The following is a 14541-nucleotide window of genomic DNA, read 5'->3' on the forward strand; positions in this document are numbered from 1 at the left end:
GCACGTTTTTAACATGTTTTAGCACTTCGCTAGGCGATGCTATTATGTGTTAGCATGATGCTAGCACGTTTTTAGCATGTTTTAGCACTTCGCTAGGCGATGCTATTATGTGTTAGCATGATGCTAGCACGTTTTTAGCATGTTTTAGCACTTCGCTAGGTGATGCTATTATGTGTTAGCATGATGCTAGCACGTTTTTAGCATGTTTTAACACTTGGTTAGGCGATGTTAACATGTGTTAGCCTGATGCTAGCACGTTTTTTGCATGTTTTAGCAATTGGTTAGGCGATGCTAACACGTTTTTAGCATGATGCTAACACGTTTTTAGCATGTTTTAACACTTGGTTAGGCGATGCTAACATGTGTTAGCCTGATGCTAGCACGTTTTTAGCATGTTTTAGCACTTGGTTAGGCGATGCTAACATGTGTTAGCCTGATGCTAGCAGGTTTTTAGCATGTTTTAGCACTTCGCTAGGCGATGCTAGCATGTGTTAGCTCTCTGACTGGGGGACCCCGAGGCGTTCCCAGGCCAGTGTGGAGATGTAATCCCTCCACCTAGTCCTGGGTCTTCCCCAAGGCCTCCTCACAGCTGGACGTGCCTGAAACACCTCCCTAGGGAGGCGGCCAGGGGGCATCCTTACCAGATGCCCAAACCACCTCAACTGACTCCTTTCGACGCAAAGGAGCAGCGGCTCTACTCCGAGCTCCTCACGGATGACTGAGCTCCTCACCCTATCTCTAAGGGAGAAGCCCGCCACCCTTCTGAGGAAGCCCATTTCGGCCGCTTGTACTCGCAACCTAGTTCTTTCGGTCATGACCCATATAGTGTGCGGTCACAAAAGGTCAACAAGTGTTAAATGAACTATATCTTCAAATGTAACTTTCACAATTAAACCAACCCTGAGAAACATTCCCTCGAGTTAAAAGTGTGACAACTAGCCTCAATCTACTCGACGTTCCCGTTAACCCTTATGTTAAGTCATATGTTGTTATAAAGCTAATTTTTGCACATACGTGTCTGCACTAGGAGATCACAGAGCTCCAGCATCAGTTCATGACTGGGAACCAAAGAGTGCAGAATCTGGAACAACACAAACAGATTGATTTTAATGGGAAATGTTCAATATTCCGTAAGTAATTCCTTAGAAGAACCGTTTATTGCTTCATACCCGTAACGAGCTGATGAGTTTAGATTGCGGGGCTTTGTGTCTCTTCAGGAACTGGTACAGGTAGATGTGAGCGTTCGGGTTGGATGGGAAATCGGTGTTGTAGGCGTAATTCTGCAGGACCTTCAAAGCTTCGTCCTCTTTGTGGTAAAACTCCAGCATCTGCAGCGGAGAGCAACATGAAGTCAGCAAAGCGGCATCAATCACAAACAGAAAGCTTCGAGATGAAGTCTCACAGAAATGTAACTTAAGACGAACGGATCCCAGATTCCAGGCTGTCTGATGATCTCCCGCAGCGTCACTGAAGCTTGTCTGAAGTAGCTGTGCATCTCATGATTATCGCTCACATCCTCTGAAATAACAGAGAAAGATGAACGTTTACACCGGTGTCAAGGTCAGGTGATCCGGTCACAAACATCCAGGCGAGACTACGTATATTTACACGAGTGTTATCTGCGCCCCATGTGACCACTTGTGTTTGGCTTTTATAACTATAAACGCTGTAAACCAGAGACACTCGATGCAACCATCTCTTGAGTCACAATAGAAATGTGATATATATTATGTTTAAAACTATTTAAATATTATAAATGATCTTTATTTGGGGGACTTTTGAGCTTAGTCTGAAATTTGATATTACTTCATATTAAATATCATTATTTCACCAGGATCTTTTTTTTTTTTTTTTAAATAATTGATTATTATTATGTGAAATAATTATTTGAATAAATTGTAAAAAAAAAAAAAAAAATGGATTGGACTGCACACCCATGATACAAAAATTATCAAAAAAAAAGAAAGGAAAAAAATTATATAAATAAATAATGAAATTAAATATTATTTCAAATAATAATGATAATAAAAAAATAAAAATAAAACCATAAAATGATTTATACAGACTGGAAACCCAGTTTAAAACTACAATCACACAAAAAGTGAAAGAATAAAATAATGACATTAAATAATATAATTTTTTTCACATAATTATATTAATAAACAACAAAAACATAATTATTTATTTTTTCTATTTATAATAGAATAAACGTATACTATATGAAATAGTTTAATTATTTCATATTCACATAATTATATTAATAAATAAAAAACAAAATCATAATAATTTATTTTTTCTATTTACAATAGAATAAAAATATATTATATTAAATAGTTTCATTATTTAATATTCATATAATTATATTAATTAATAAAAACAAAATCATAATAATTTATTTTTTCTATTTATAATATTATAAAGAATACAAATGTATCAAATTATATAGTTTCGATATTCATATTATTATATTAATAAATAAACAAAATCATAATTATGTATTTTTTATTTATAATAGAATAAAAATATATTATATTGTTTAATTCTTTCATATTCACATAATTATATTAATTAATAAAAACTAAATCATAATTATTTATTTTATCTATTTATGATAGAATAAAGAATAAAAATTGTCACATAATAATTTTTAATAAATAAAAAACAACAATAATATTATTTCACATAATAATATTAATAAAAAAATAACCATATTTTTTTCTCTCATTTAAAACAATATTATCACACAATAAAATGATTATAAAATAAAATAGAGAATAAAAATATTTCATTACACAAATTCACAATTATATGAATAAAAAACAAAATAAAAAAATTGTTTCACATAATAATATTAATTAAAACATGAATTAACATTATAACACAAAAAAAATGAATAATAAAAATGCAATAACTAAAAAGTATTATGTTTATTAGTTATTTAATATAATAATGATATTAATAAATAATAAAAAAAAGATACAACTAATATAGGATTTGATACTCATTTAAAAAAAGTGTTCAGGAAAGTGTTACAAATGCAAATATACGAGTCTTACTCTAACAGGGATGACTTCAAACAACAAAATTAAAGAAATTACTGAAGTAAACGGGTGCTAAAATATGACCACCAAAGAATCGAATATAATCTGATGTAGAGATGGTCTGGGTCAGGATTAAATATCCTCCTACCTGCTTCTGATCCTGTGGGTCTCTTGTCACACCAGATTAAGTAATCGAGAAAGCCGCAGTAGGCGCGGATGAATTTCGTTTCCAGGGGCTGAGCGGCCGACTGCTTCCCGTATCTCCAGCTCTCTGCGATGGACAGCTCTCGTTTGGCTTCATCAAACTGTCCGTTCAGCAGAAGATGAAACACGTGCTCCAAACAGATCTGTGACATCCACATGAGGAGGCCGTCAGTGTGCCGTTATACATTGGAAACGTGAGAATGGGAGGGGCAAGACCTTCCTAAATCTCTACAGTCTGGAGGTTTGGTTTGTCTTTATATTATTGCACACAGAAAATCAGTTGTCCAGTTGAATTCATACCTTAGCGTAGTTTCGGACCCCCGAGTTTTTGGTCTGGTTATATAAAGCATTGAAATCTACAGCGGTGGCATTAGGGAGATGATGCAGAATTTCTGTGCCAAGTCTCCAAATGATCTGTTGGACAGAATTATGTAGAGTTTGATAAACACAGTGCTGACAATTGCATTTATCTACATACAAAGTACTTAAAAACACTTGCACTGTATAAAGAATGGCATCAAAAAGCCTTTAAGGACCATTAAGATTTTTGCAATATACTGTTGTATCACCTTCATTACTCAAGACTGATGAGTTTCTAGAGAAAGCCGTTTCTTAATTTGCCATTTTTGTGATCTGGTTTCTGATTTTGGGGTGAAATGTTCCCGAAATATGTGCCATATGTACCTCACATGCCATTGTTTGTCTGCTGACAGTGGTGTCCTCCAGTGTCTGAGTGTAAGAGGAGAAATATTCTGCCGCTTCCTGCCAGCGATGATGCAACATTGCATCTCTGATCATCTTCAAACAATTTCTGGTGGATTTATGGAAGCCAGTTTCTCTGGATCGACCTGAAAATTAAACATTTATTCGAGCCACCTTAAAAGGACAGCTCACCCAAAAAGGAAAACACTTGTCACTGTTTACTCACCCTCAAGTCATTCCAAACTCACACTTTTATGTGGAACACAAAAGGAGGTGTCTAGCACCTCAATCACCATTCATTGCATTTTTTTCCCCCTTCCATACAATGAATAGTGAGTGGCTCAGCATCACATCTTCTTTTGTGTTTCACCGAAGAAAGATTTGGAACGACATGAGGGTGAGTAAATGATGAGAGAATTATCATTTCCTGAGAAATCTTCTTTTAAGTGACTGAATTCATCCCTTTAACCAAAACATACAAATTAGTACATTACCTTTGTATTTTGGAGGTATGTGAAGGTGAATTGGTTCTTTAATCAGCCCCTGATTTGGCGCTTCTTCCTCTGGAGACTCCAAATCTGCCGCTGGAATATTCAATTCAGCCTCAAAATCATCCATAGCTCACTGTTTTTCAACGAGTCCTTCTTGAGAGTCAATTAGAGTAAATAATAAACAATATAATCAACAACAGAAGGACATTTAAGTGTGTGAGAACACATGGACGGGCGTAAACTTCCTTCCTCACGCAACACAGCGGTGGTCAGAGCAGCGTCACCGGCTCACAGCGCCACCGGCCGTATGGGAGACGCACAACACGCAGACTGTGATTACCTGAGCAGAATTTACCTGCTCGATGATAAGAGAAGTCGCACTCTCTCTGTCTGTGATTTCGAGGAATACACAGCTGTATAATTTTCAAATATATGTGAAAACACCTCTCAAGTAAAATGAATATGTTAGAAGAATTAGAAGAGTCTGTTTTCAGTGATGAAGCATTATATGTCCTTTAATGTTTGGTCCTTCAGTTGTGAATGTTGCCTTAACATGATTTGTGATGGTATTTATTTTCATTTATTTATTTATATTAATATTTATTTTACTGTTTAAAGGAAATGACAGGACCAGGGCAGAGTCCATCCTCTACAGTCTCCTCTCTCAACAATTGCAGACAGCCAAGAAATATACTGTATTCCCTGAGAGCTGAATTTTACGGAAACCCTGAACCGAATGGTGAAATATATATATATATATATATATATATATATATATATATATATATATTTCTCTTCAAAAATTCTTTTTTCTCTCTTCTAATTTTTCTCTCTCTTCACAAACATGAATGCGGTACCAACCTTGGCCACCAGGTGCCATTATCAGTAAACATGTGATCTTATGCTTTTAACGCTTTCTCTGTTGCTGTATGTCATGTGCAGACTTTCATGGTGAAATTTAATTATAATATATTTTAATATAACAAGTTATCTATGCTTTTGAAACACACTGTCTACTGCAGAAGTGAAGAGTTCCAGATGAAGAATGTCAAATAAATATCAATACAATATGTAAAACATTTCATTTTGATAAACTGGGTGGAAAATATATTAATATGATACAATTATATTTAATTATCTCTTTCAATCTCATAAAGTATTTCCTGTTATATCTCCATTGCAGTATAAATAGTGAATATGATATAAAATAAACCAGCTGTTCCAGCAATAACACACGCAAAACAAAGATAAGTTTGGTAGAAAAGCCTTTATTTAGTTTACATGTAAACATTTATTTTCTCTTTTCTTTAAATTCTTAATTTACAATGTCTGAGAGAAAAAGCTCTTTTGGATTGAACAGTTGATGTTTTTCAAATATGATCATTAACCTCATGTAATAATGTACCTCATGAATAAAAAACAATAAAATGCTAATAAATAAATTTTTATTTTTATTAACAATAGTATATTATTGTTATTATTGTTGTTCTAATTATATATTAATAATATGAATGTATTTATTAATAATACTACTAATCATATATAAAATAATAATATATTTTGTAATAATAAAAATAACACTATTATATTGTTATTATTAATATTATTATCTTTAAAAAAAGGGGCAAAAAAAGCTTTTATTATGCATGGTACAGATGTGACATCTTCATTTTTATGCACCATAAAGGGGTTGTTTTTATCATCATACCTCTTCACCTCTCATCGTTGTTTCGAGTCTCCAGATCCTGCTGAGATGTTATTTGATGCAGCTATCTCTTTAAGTGCTCTGTAACATGACTCCAGTCTTTTCTCCTCCTCACTGAAGCAGCTCAGCTCGCCTCTCAGGACTGCTGACGTGTCGGCTGCACGCTCTACAGTCAAACGCTGCCAGCATGGCTACACTAAATCCATATTTCTATGTTTTTACTCTGTTTCTTCATGCATGTGTTTGTAAATCCAGCGCGGAGCGGCGCTTCTCCGACTTCAAAAGCTGCGCCGATGAGGAATGTAGCAGTGAGTATCACACGCTGGAACTTTGTATCAGGATGCTGATCATAGAACTTTAGTGCGTTTGACGTCACAAAGGCCGCATCGCCGTTACATTGGAACGTGTAACTTTGTAACATTCAGTAACAATAGAATGACACATTAAACGAGTTTTTATATATCAAGTAGAGTGTAAATATGTTGAGCTGCGTCATTGAAGATCCTGTTTGTTGATGTTATGCTCAGAGTTTAGCCAACGAAGCTAACAGCATGAAGAGCGCTATGAATAAAATCATGCTGGTTAACAAGCTTGAAAAGACCCGGGCTGTGTTATGTTCTTAATGACTTCTAATCTTAGGTTGTCACAAGTAATGTTGAATATAAGGCCTTGTTTGCCTTCTATTTTTAATTTCGCCGGCTTGACAACAGACCCCTTGGCTTTGGTTGGTAGGTAAGGTCGTTTTAAACTAACATCCTGTCTTAATGATATGGTACTTATATGCCTTTGAAACATATTAGAGTGTATTTACAGATCAGGACTGTCATATAGTTGTGCATGTTGACATAGTCCTGCTAAATGACTAAACGTAATGTAAATGTATTGACCATATTCAATACTGGCAACCTGTTAGACATGCACTGTATCCTGTAACAGTATCCTGGTGTGGCTGTTGTGATATTAATAAACAAACAAAACAAAAGAAAATGCATTTAAAAATACAATATTCAACACATAGACTTTCTTCATGCAACTTTATTGAGCGGATCTTATGAAAACTGTCAAGAACATGTCAAGGTAATATCTCGCCCCCAAATTAAAAGAAAGAATTTATATTTTATATACTAAATTATATTTTGCATAATACAAAATGAGCCATTAAGAAATGTTACATTGTGATGTTATTTTAATGACAATTAAACACATTTCATTAAAACTCTCATTACTGTAATGCAACAAATTAATTCTTATAACTGTGATGCACAACAATAACATATTTAAATGGTTTATTTTGCTAATTATTATACATTATGACTGTATTTGTTGTACTATATATACATATGAGAATCACCATTGAGCATAATGGGAATAAGTAATGTTTTAAAACATTATGGTAGCAGAATTTGGGCTGAAAATATAGTCATAGTGCAAAATATCTTAATGGTCCTAAAATAGGATTTCCTTTAAGCAAATTATAATGATTTCATCAAGCTTCTATATTCACATTAGATATAATTTTAACCTCCAGAAACCCGCTGTAGCAGAATTGCAGCATTTGTTGAACCTTTTAAGCTTTGTTTTTGCGACAAAGCAATCAAAAGTTGTAGCATTTATAAAAATAATTTATCATAGTGTCCAAAAACATCTCCAAACAAATAAAACCTATTGTAAATAAGAACTAATTATTTATTTAATTATTTGCATAGCATGCAGACATGATTTTACTCATGAGATTTCACAGAACGAGTTTCATTCTGTGCCATTTGAGGCATCATTGTGCACGTTTACATGCACACCAATACACCGATTACTTCCAAAAATCAGCTTATTTAAAATATCTGATAAACCAAGAAAACCGTGTTTACATGAGATTTGAAGTAATTGTGTTATTCGCTGCTTTTGATGTCAAACCGTGAAGAGACATGCGCTCAACACATCGGATAAGCTGGTGAGAACACCGGTAAAGGTGTTTACATGCCACGTGAAATCAGCACAATGGGCATTTTTTTTCCCCCTAATACTTTTATGACCTTAGTCACGTATATGGATGTTGTTTATTGCTTTTACATGATCACGCACATTGTCGGTTTATTAAGCATAATCGATGTAAGAACGTGCATGTAAATGTGCTTATTGAGTCTGTGTCGTGTATTTGGCGCCATCTCCTGGTGGTCATATGTAACATTGTGCTTCATGTGGATTATCTAATGATCTATACATCTGATTATCTTGTGTGTGGACTCATTTTAAAGATAATCACTGACTCTAAATAATCATATGTGATGTTTTATGTTCCATTTATTTTGTGAGGTTATAAACGAAAACGTGGCATATAGGCAACACCAACATAATTGTTAAAGACATATATTGAGCTGTTACTCGCTATATTATCGTCTGTGAGTAAAACAAATACGCTGGTTGTATTTTACTCTTAAAGAGCTTTCCAACAACATATGACACATGATTAGATGAGTTTGATGCTTATACTGATTGCAATATTATGTACAGTGCAATTATCAAAATGAAACACTTCTAATTTGTCTGCAAATTTCAAATCACGTGTTCAGTTTTGGTCATAAGATCTACATGCATTATAAAGTAGAGCTTCTAAGCTTTCAAACGACACCTGTTATGTGTTGGTCGAGACTGTAGTTATTAATATTTTGCCTTTTTTTTTTCTTGCGGGCCCATCCGAGCTTAAAGGGTTAAAGCGATTCCATTATATCCATTCTTAATAGACATATTATTATTTGAATTATACCACAAGAACAACAGTTTTGGTAGGAAAGAATGCATATTGAGTTCTCAGTGGCATCCTAAAAACACTTTCAAGGGGCAAAAAAGTAAATATATCAACGCTAGTGTCTCCGAGGGTTATATAGAGGTGAAAAGTCACATTTTGAGGGTAAAATCCGGGGGTTCGTAATGTATTTCATGCAGAAGATCTTACCTTGTAGTTTTCATCCTAACATGTTTTCTTGTTTCTTGTTAGTGCTGCTCGGCAGAGGGAAAGCCGTGAGGGATTTCACAGGGCCGGACTGTCGGTTTCTCTCTTTCAAGAAAGGAGAGACGATTTATGTATATTATAAACTCTCAGGACAGAGGTCGGATGTGTGGGCTGGAACTGTAAGTACACGGTTAATGATTGATTGGTTGGTTGTTTTGTTGGTTTATGGGTGTTGTTGGTGATGACTTGTGAGATATCAGTTTGCATGCAAGCATATGTAGTTATTTGAACATTGCAAACAGTCTGTGTCATACCAATTCCCAGAGTACACTTACTTATTCAGTTGGGCAACAGATCATGCATGTGTCTTAAAGGGACAGTTCACACTAAAATGAAAACTCTTGTCATCATTTACTCACACTTATGTTGTTCCAAACCTATCTGACTTTTAAACGGGTAACAAAATATGAAGTTACAACCCAGAGAAAAATGCTTTGAGTTCAAATGCAATGCTATATGATGCATATATCTAAAAATAATCTGGTAGAAAATAGAGGAAGACCAATAAATCGGTGTAAAACAGTTAAAGGATGGGCAAGGAGGAGGCGAGAACCGGCTTGTCAACATAAATGATAATTTAATAAGAAATTTAAAACACAACATAAACAAACACACACACGACGGACATGCCCGTAATTCTCTCTCTCTCGAACAATCGTCACCGGCCGCCTTTATCCCTCGCGCGCCTCATCAGGCCGATTGGGGACCGGGCGCGCGATATTCCGACCCGGCCCCGCCCCCCTCCGCTCCACATTCCTCCCGGCGTTATCTCAGGCCGGGGTGCCACCGGCATGATTTACACCCCCCCCCTATCCCTGGGGCGGGGTGTATCTCGCGTGGTCATCCCCGCCTTCCTCGCCCTGGGAGGAGACAGAAGGGGACAAACAACAACAAAATAGGCGAGGGAAAAGGCCAACACGGTGCGAAAGGGAGAGAGAGAGGAGAGAGAGAAAAAGCTCACTCACCGGTTCTCTGATGTACCGTCGCGTGGTCCTCGAGCACTCCTCCACACTCAGGCGGACGACAGCCGCTCCAACCCCGGGCGAACCGGAGTGAAACCATCGACCCCCAGCGGGCAGAACGCGCCTACGCGTTCTGAACGCGCCTCCGACCCGGCCCCGCCCCCCTCCGCTCCACAATCGGTTTTACCGATTATTCGGTGGAGATATTAGCTTTTTTGAAACTATCGTATCGTCACAGATCTGTCGATAGTTGCTCAATAATGTGATGCTTTGGTGCATTTTTGGAGAGGTGCACGTAGACTATCCCAAAACCACCATATATGCCTATGTAAATCACATGGGGAACACTTAAATTACACATTTCTTCTGGAGTTAACCCAAAAATCATAACTTGAATACTTGAATAATGGAAAATGTACTAATTTAACATGTTATTTTTTTTTTCTTCCTTTGTTTGCATAGGTTGGAAACCACTTTGGTTATTTCCCTAAAGACTTTCTTAATTTAAATCATATATATACTGAAATTGAATTTGAGGTGCCTGCAGCGGTAAGTTAGTCCTGTTAACATTTACTGATGTCTGGCCATCTTTACCGTGACCTTTGTTTGGCATTTTAAAAAGTAATGTGGATCTTTCTTTTTTTCCTTTTAGGAAACAGATTTTGTTTGTTTTGATACGGGACTTGATAAATTTAAAAGCTATGATATTGATTTGCTTTTAGGCAAATCGTTGTTAATAGAACATGAGAATTTAACAGAGGAATCGGATGAAACGGCTCCGAGTGATGCTGTTGTCTCACAGCTGCCCTTCGAATCAGAATCAGCAAGTTCAGATTCTACAATACATCAGGAAACAGATTCAGAATCAACAACAGGTCTTGAAATAGATTCAGAAGATTCAGAATCAAAAACGCTTCTTGAAACTGATTCACTAGATTCAGAATCAACAACAAATCCTGAAATAGATTCAGAAGATTCAGAATCAAAAATGCTTCTTGAAACTGATTCAGTAGATTCAGAATCAACAACAAATCTTGAAATAGATTCAGAAGATTTAGAATCAAAAAAGGTTCTTGAAACTGATTCACTAGATTCAGAATCAACAACAAATCCTGAAATAGATTCATTAGATTCAGAATCAAAAGCGCTTCTTGAAACTGATTCAGAAGATTCAGAATCAAAAACGCTTCTTGAAAATGATTCACTAGATTCAGAATCAACAACAAATCTTGAAACTGATTCACTAGATTCAATATCAACAACAAATCTTGAAACTGATTCAGAAGATTCAGAATCAACAACAAATCCTGAAACAGATTCACTAGATTCAGAATCAAAAACGCTTCTTGAAACTGATTCAGAAGATTCAGAATCAACAACAAATAATGAAACAGATTCAGAATCAACAACAAATCCTGAAACAGATTCACTAGATTCAGAATCAAAAACGCTTCTTGAAACTGATTCACTAGATTCAGAATCAACAACAAATCCTGAAACTGATTCACTAGATTCAAAATCAACAACAAATCCTGAAACTGATTCACTAGATTCAAAATCAACAACAAATCCTGAAACTGATTCACTAGATTCAGAATCAAAAACGCTTCTTGAAACTGATTCACTAGATTCAGAATCAAAAACGCTTCTTGATACTGATTCAGTAGATTCAGAATCAAAAACGCTTCTTGAAACTGATTCAGTAGATTCAGAATCAAAAACGCTTCTTGAAACTGATTCACTAGATTCAGAATCAACAACAAATCCTGAAACTGATTCAGTAGATTCAAAATCAACAACAAATCCTGAAACTGATTCACTAGATTCAAAATCAACAACAAATCCTGAAACTGATTCACTAGATTCAAAATCAACAACAAATCCTGAAACTGATTCACTAGATTCAAAATCAACAACAAATCTTGAAACTGATTCACTAGATTCGGAATCAAAAACGCTTCTTGAAACTGATTCATTAGATTCGGAATCAAAAACGCTTCTTGAAACTGATTCACTAGATTCAATATCAACAACAAATCCTGAAACTGATTCACTAGATTCAGAATCAACAACAAATCCTGAAACTGATTCACTAGATTCAGAATCAACAACAAATCCTGAAACTGATTCACTAGATTCAAAATCAACAACAAATCCTGAAACTGATTCACTAGATTCAATATCAACAACAAATCCTGAAACTGATTCACTAGATTCAAAATCAACAACAAATCTTGAAACTGATTCAGTAGATTTGGAATCAAAAACGCTTCTTGAAACTGATTCAGAATCAACAACAAATCCTGAAACTGATTCACTAGATTCAAAATCAACAACAAATCCTGAAACTGATTCACTAGATTCAAAATCAACAACAAATCCTGAAACTGAGAGATTACTTTCACAATCTATGGATGAGGAATCTAATAGCCTTCAACCAAAGATAAAAGATGTCTCACCGGAACCAATATTGGAATCTACAGATGCAGTACAGAAAGATCCAGAACCAAAAGCTGTTCAGCTTGTAGAGGTCCCGGAAGAGCAGACTGAATATGCACTACACCAGGAGTCAGAGGTCACCTTAGAAGATGTACAACCAGAACTATCGGATGTACAAGATATTGATTATTCTGAGATTTTGCACAAGCAGAGACACTCTCAGAGACCGTTTGGTACAACTGGACAGGAAGTCCCACATTTTGAGCCTCAAGAACCGATGAAGCCTCCAATTGAAGCCCAAACTGCTGGTTCAGAGGTAGTCAGTGAAGAACCTGCCAAAGCCGAGCAAACTTATAAGGGTATACCACTACAACCACCAGATAAAACACTGAAAGAAGTTGAGGACACCAAGAATAAGAACATGCGGTCAACCTTTAAGGATATTTCTAAAACGGTGCATGAAGGTGAAACTCAAAAGACTGGATCTCTTGAAGGAGTCGCCAAAGAGGACATGGAGGCGTTACTTGGGGAACCAAACTCCGACACGCATGTCAAAGACTTCGCTAGTCCCAAAGTCTTGAGTGAAGAAACTGACTCTGACGAACTGGCAGTTGAATACACTGATCCTGAGAAGGTCGTTTCAATCAAGACTGAAGAATTGCACGAAAGTCTGCAGACTGCATCCGACGATCAGATTGAGAATGTGAGGAACGAGCTTTTGAATCTATTAGGAAACACCTTGCGATCAGAGAAGCAAATTCACAGAGAAGAGGAACCTCAAGATCAAGACGAGACAGAAGATGATGAAGCGCTTTTGGAGGATGAGAATGCTCTTTTATCTTCCAAACCCCAACTTATAGATGTCGTACAGGACTCCAAGGAGAACGAACAACCTGAAATTCATGGCGAAGCCGATATATCGGAAGTATCTGAACAAAACGACAGCGTCTCGGAACCAAGTGGGTTACCAAGCGTGACTCGAGAAGAAGACCGTGAGTCCATGGAAGAAGATGGATCCCATCGCAAACTCGAGGTACCTTTTCCTCGCGAGGAGCCCGTGTACAGCGATAGCATTCTTAGACTCACAATTTTACGAGATCACTTGAGGGACGATGATATGGAGCGTATACAGAAGTATCTCGGGCTGAAAAACCTGTTCAAAATCGAAGCCATGTTTTCTGACCTGGATCAAGAGATGAAGTCCGCCAGGCAGTTGCAGACAGACACGGAGAATGTCGAGAACACGCTTGATCAGATCATGGAGGCCTCGGAGAACTCCATTCTAGACGAGACCGAAGAAATGCTTAACGAAAGAGAGCGGAAAGCTCTGAAACCTGGGCAGCTGAAGGAACCGGGAATGTATGATGTAGAGGCTGCCATCTTGGATGGCTTTCAGGAGATTGTGTTCTCTTTACGACAGAAATATTCTGCCGCCAGTGACAGTGTACCATTGGTTGAAGATGGACAGCCTACCTCTGAAATAGGTGAGAAACATGACCCTCGCTTTCGTTGTTCGTTTGCCCTTTTATAGGGATAGTATACATGGTATATGGTCTGCACTTATATAGCGCCTTTTTAAGCATTAACGGTATTCAAACACCGTTGAGACACACTGTGACTCATTCACCCATACATTCATACACCAATGGTGGCAGAGCTGCCATGCAAGGTGCTAGCCTGCCATTGGGAGCAACTTGGGGTTCAGTGTCTTGCCCAAGGACACTTCGGCATGTGGAGTCGTGTGGGCCGGGATTTGAACCACCAACCCTGCCTGGCCGACCCGCTCTACCAACTGAGCCACAGCCGCCCCCTTTTTCTACCCAAAAACAAAAGAATATTAGCCAAATTTACCATTCGCGTTCATGGTATGGAGAGAAGATGCAATGAAAGTGAATGGCGACTACAATGTGGGTGATATGGCTGAAAAAATGTGTCCCTCCTTTAAAAAAAAAGCAAAAATCGAGGTTCCAGTGAGGCACTTGTGAAGTGA

General features: G+C 36.8%; 2 protein-coding genes across 3 annotated transcripts in view; one reads left to right on the plus strand and one right to left on the minus strand.

Moving 5' to 3' along the window:
- taf1a (TATA box binding protein (TBP)-associated factor, RNA polymerase I, A) overlaps positions 1-9193 on the minus strand; it is a 31508-nt gene extending 22315 nt beyond the window's left edge. The window contains exons 1-8 of one of the 2 annotated variants that reach the window (XM_052095487.1): positions 9094-9193; positions 4442-4591; positions 3930-4093; positions 3546-3659; positions 3190-3388; positions 1403-1518; positions 1170-1328; positions 1015-1081 (exon numbers count right to left, since the gene is read on the minus strand). In XM_052095487.1, coding sequence (XP_051951447.1) covers positions 1015-1081; positions 1170-1328; positions 1403-1518; positions 3190-3388; positions 3546-3659; positions 3930-4093; positions 4442-4565 — 943 coding nt within the window. In that variant the 5' untranslated portion in view covers positions 4566-4591; positions 9094-9193. Of the gene's footprint in view, positions 1-1014; positions 1082-1169; positions 1329-1402; positions 1519-3189; positions 3389-3545; positions 3660-3929; positions 4094-4441; positions 4812-9093 lie in introns of those variants that run through there. The other variant, XM_052095486.1, reaches the window with a different exon arrangement.
- Positions 6262-14541, plus strand: part of mia3 (MIA SH3 domain ER export factor 3) — a 39627-nt gene continuing 31347 nt past the window's right edge. Inside the window, 4 exon segments of the mRNA XM_052095488.1 lie at positions 6262-6451; positions 9136-9269; positions 10575-10661; positions 10765-14035. Of these exon segments, the coding sequence (XP_051951448.1) occupies positions 6331-6451; positions 9136-9269; positions 10575-10661; positions 10765-14035 (3613 nt within the window). The 5' untranslated portion in view covers positions 6262-6330.

Source organism: Xyrauchen texanus, chromosome 28, assembly GCF_025860055.1.
Source record: "Xyrauchen texanus isolate HMW12.3.18 chromosome 28, RBS_HiC_50CHRs, whole genome shotgun sequence".
In the NCBI taxonomy this organism is placed as follows: Eukaryota; Metazoa; Chordata; class Actinopteri; order Cypriniformes; family Catostomidae; genus Xyrauchen; species Xyrauchen texanus.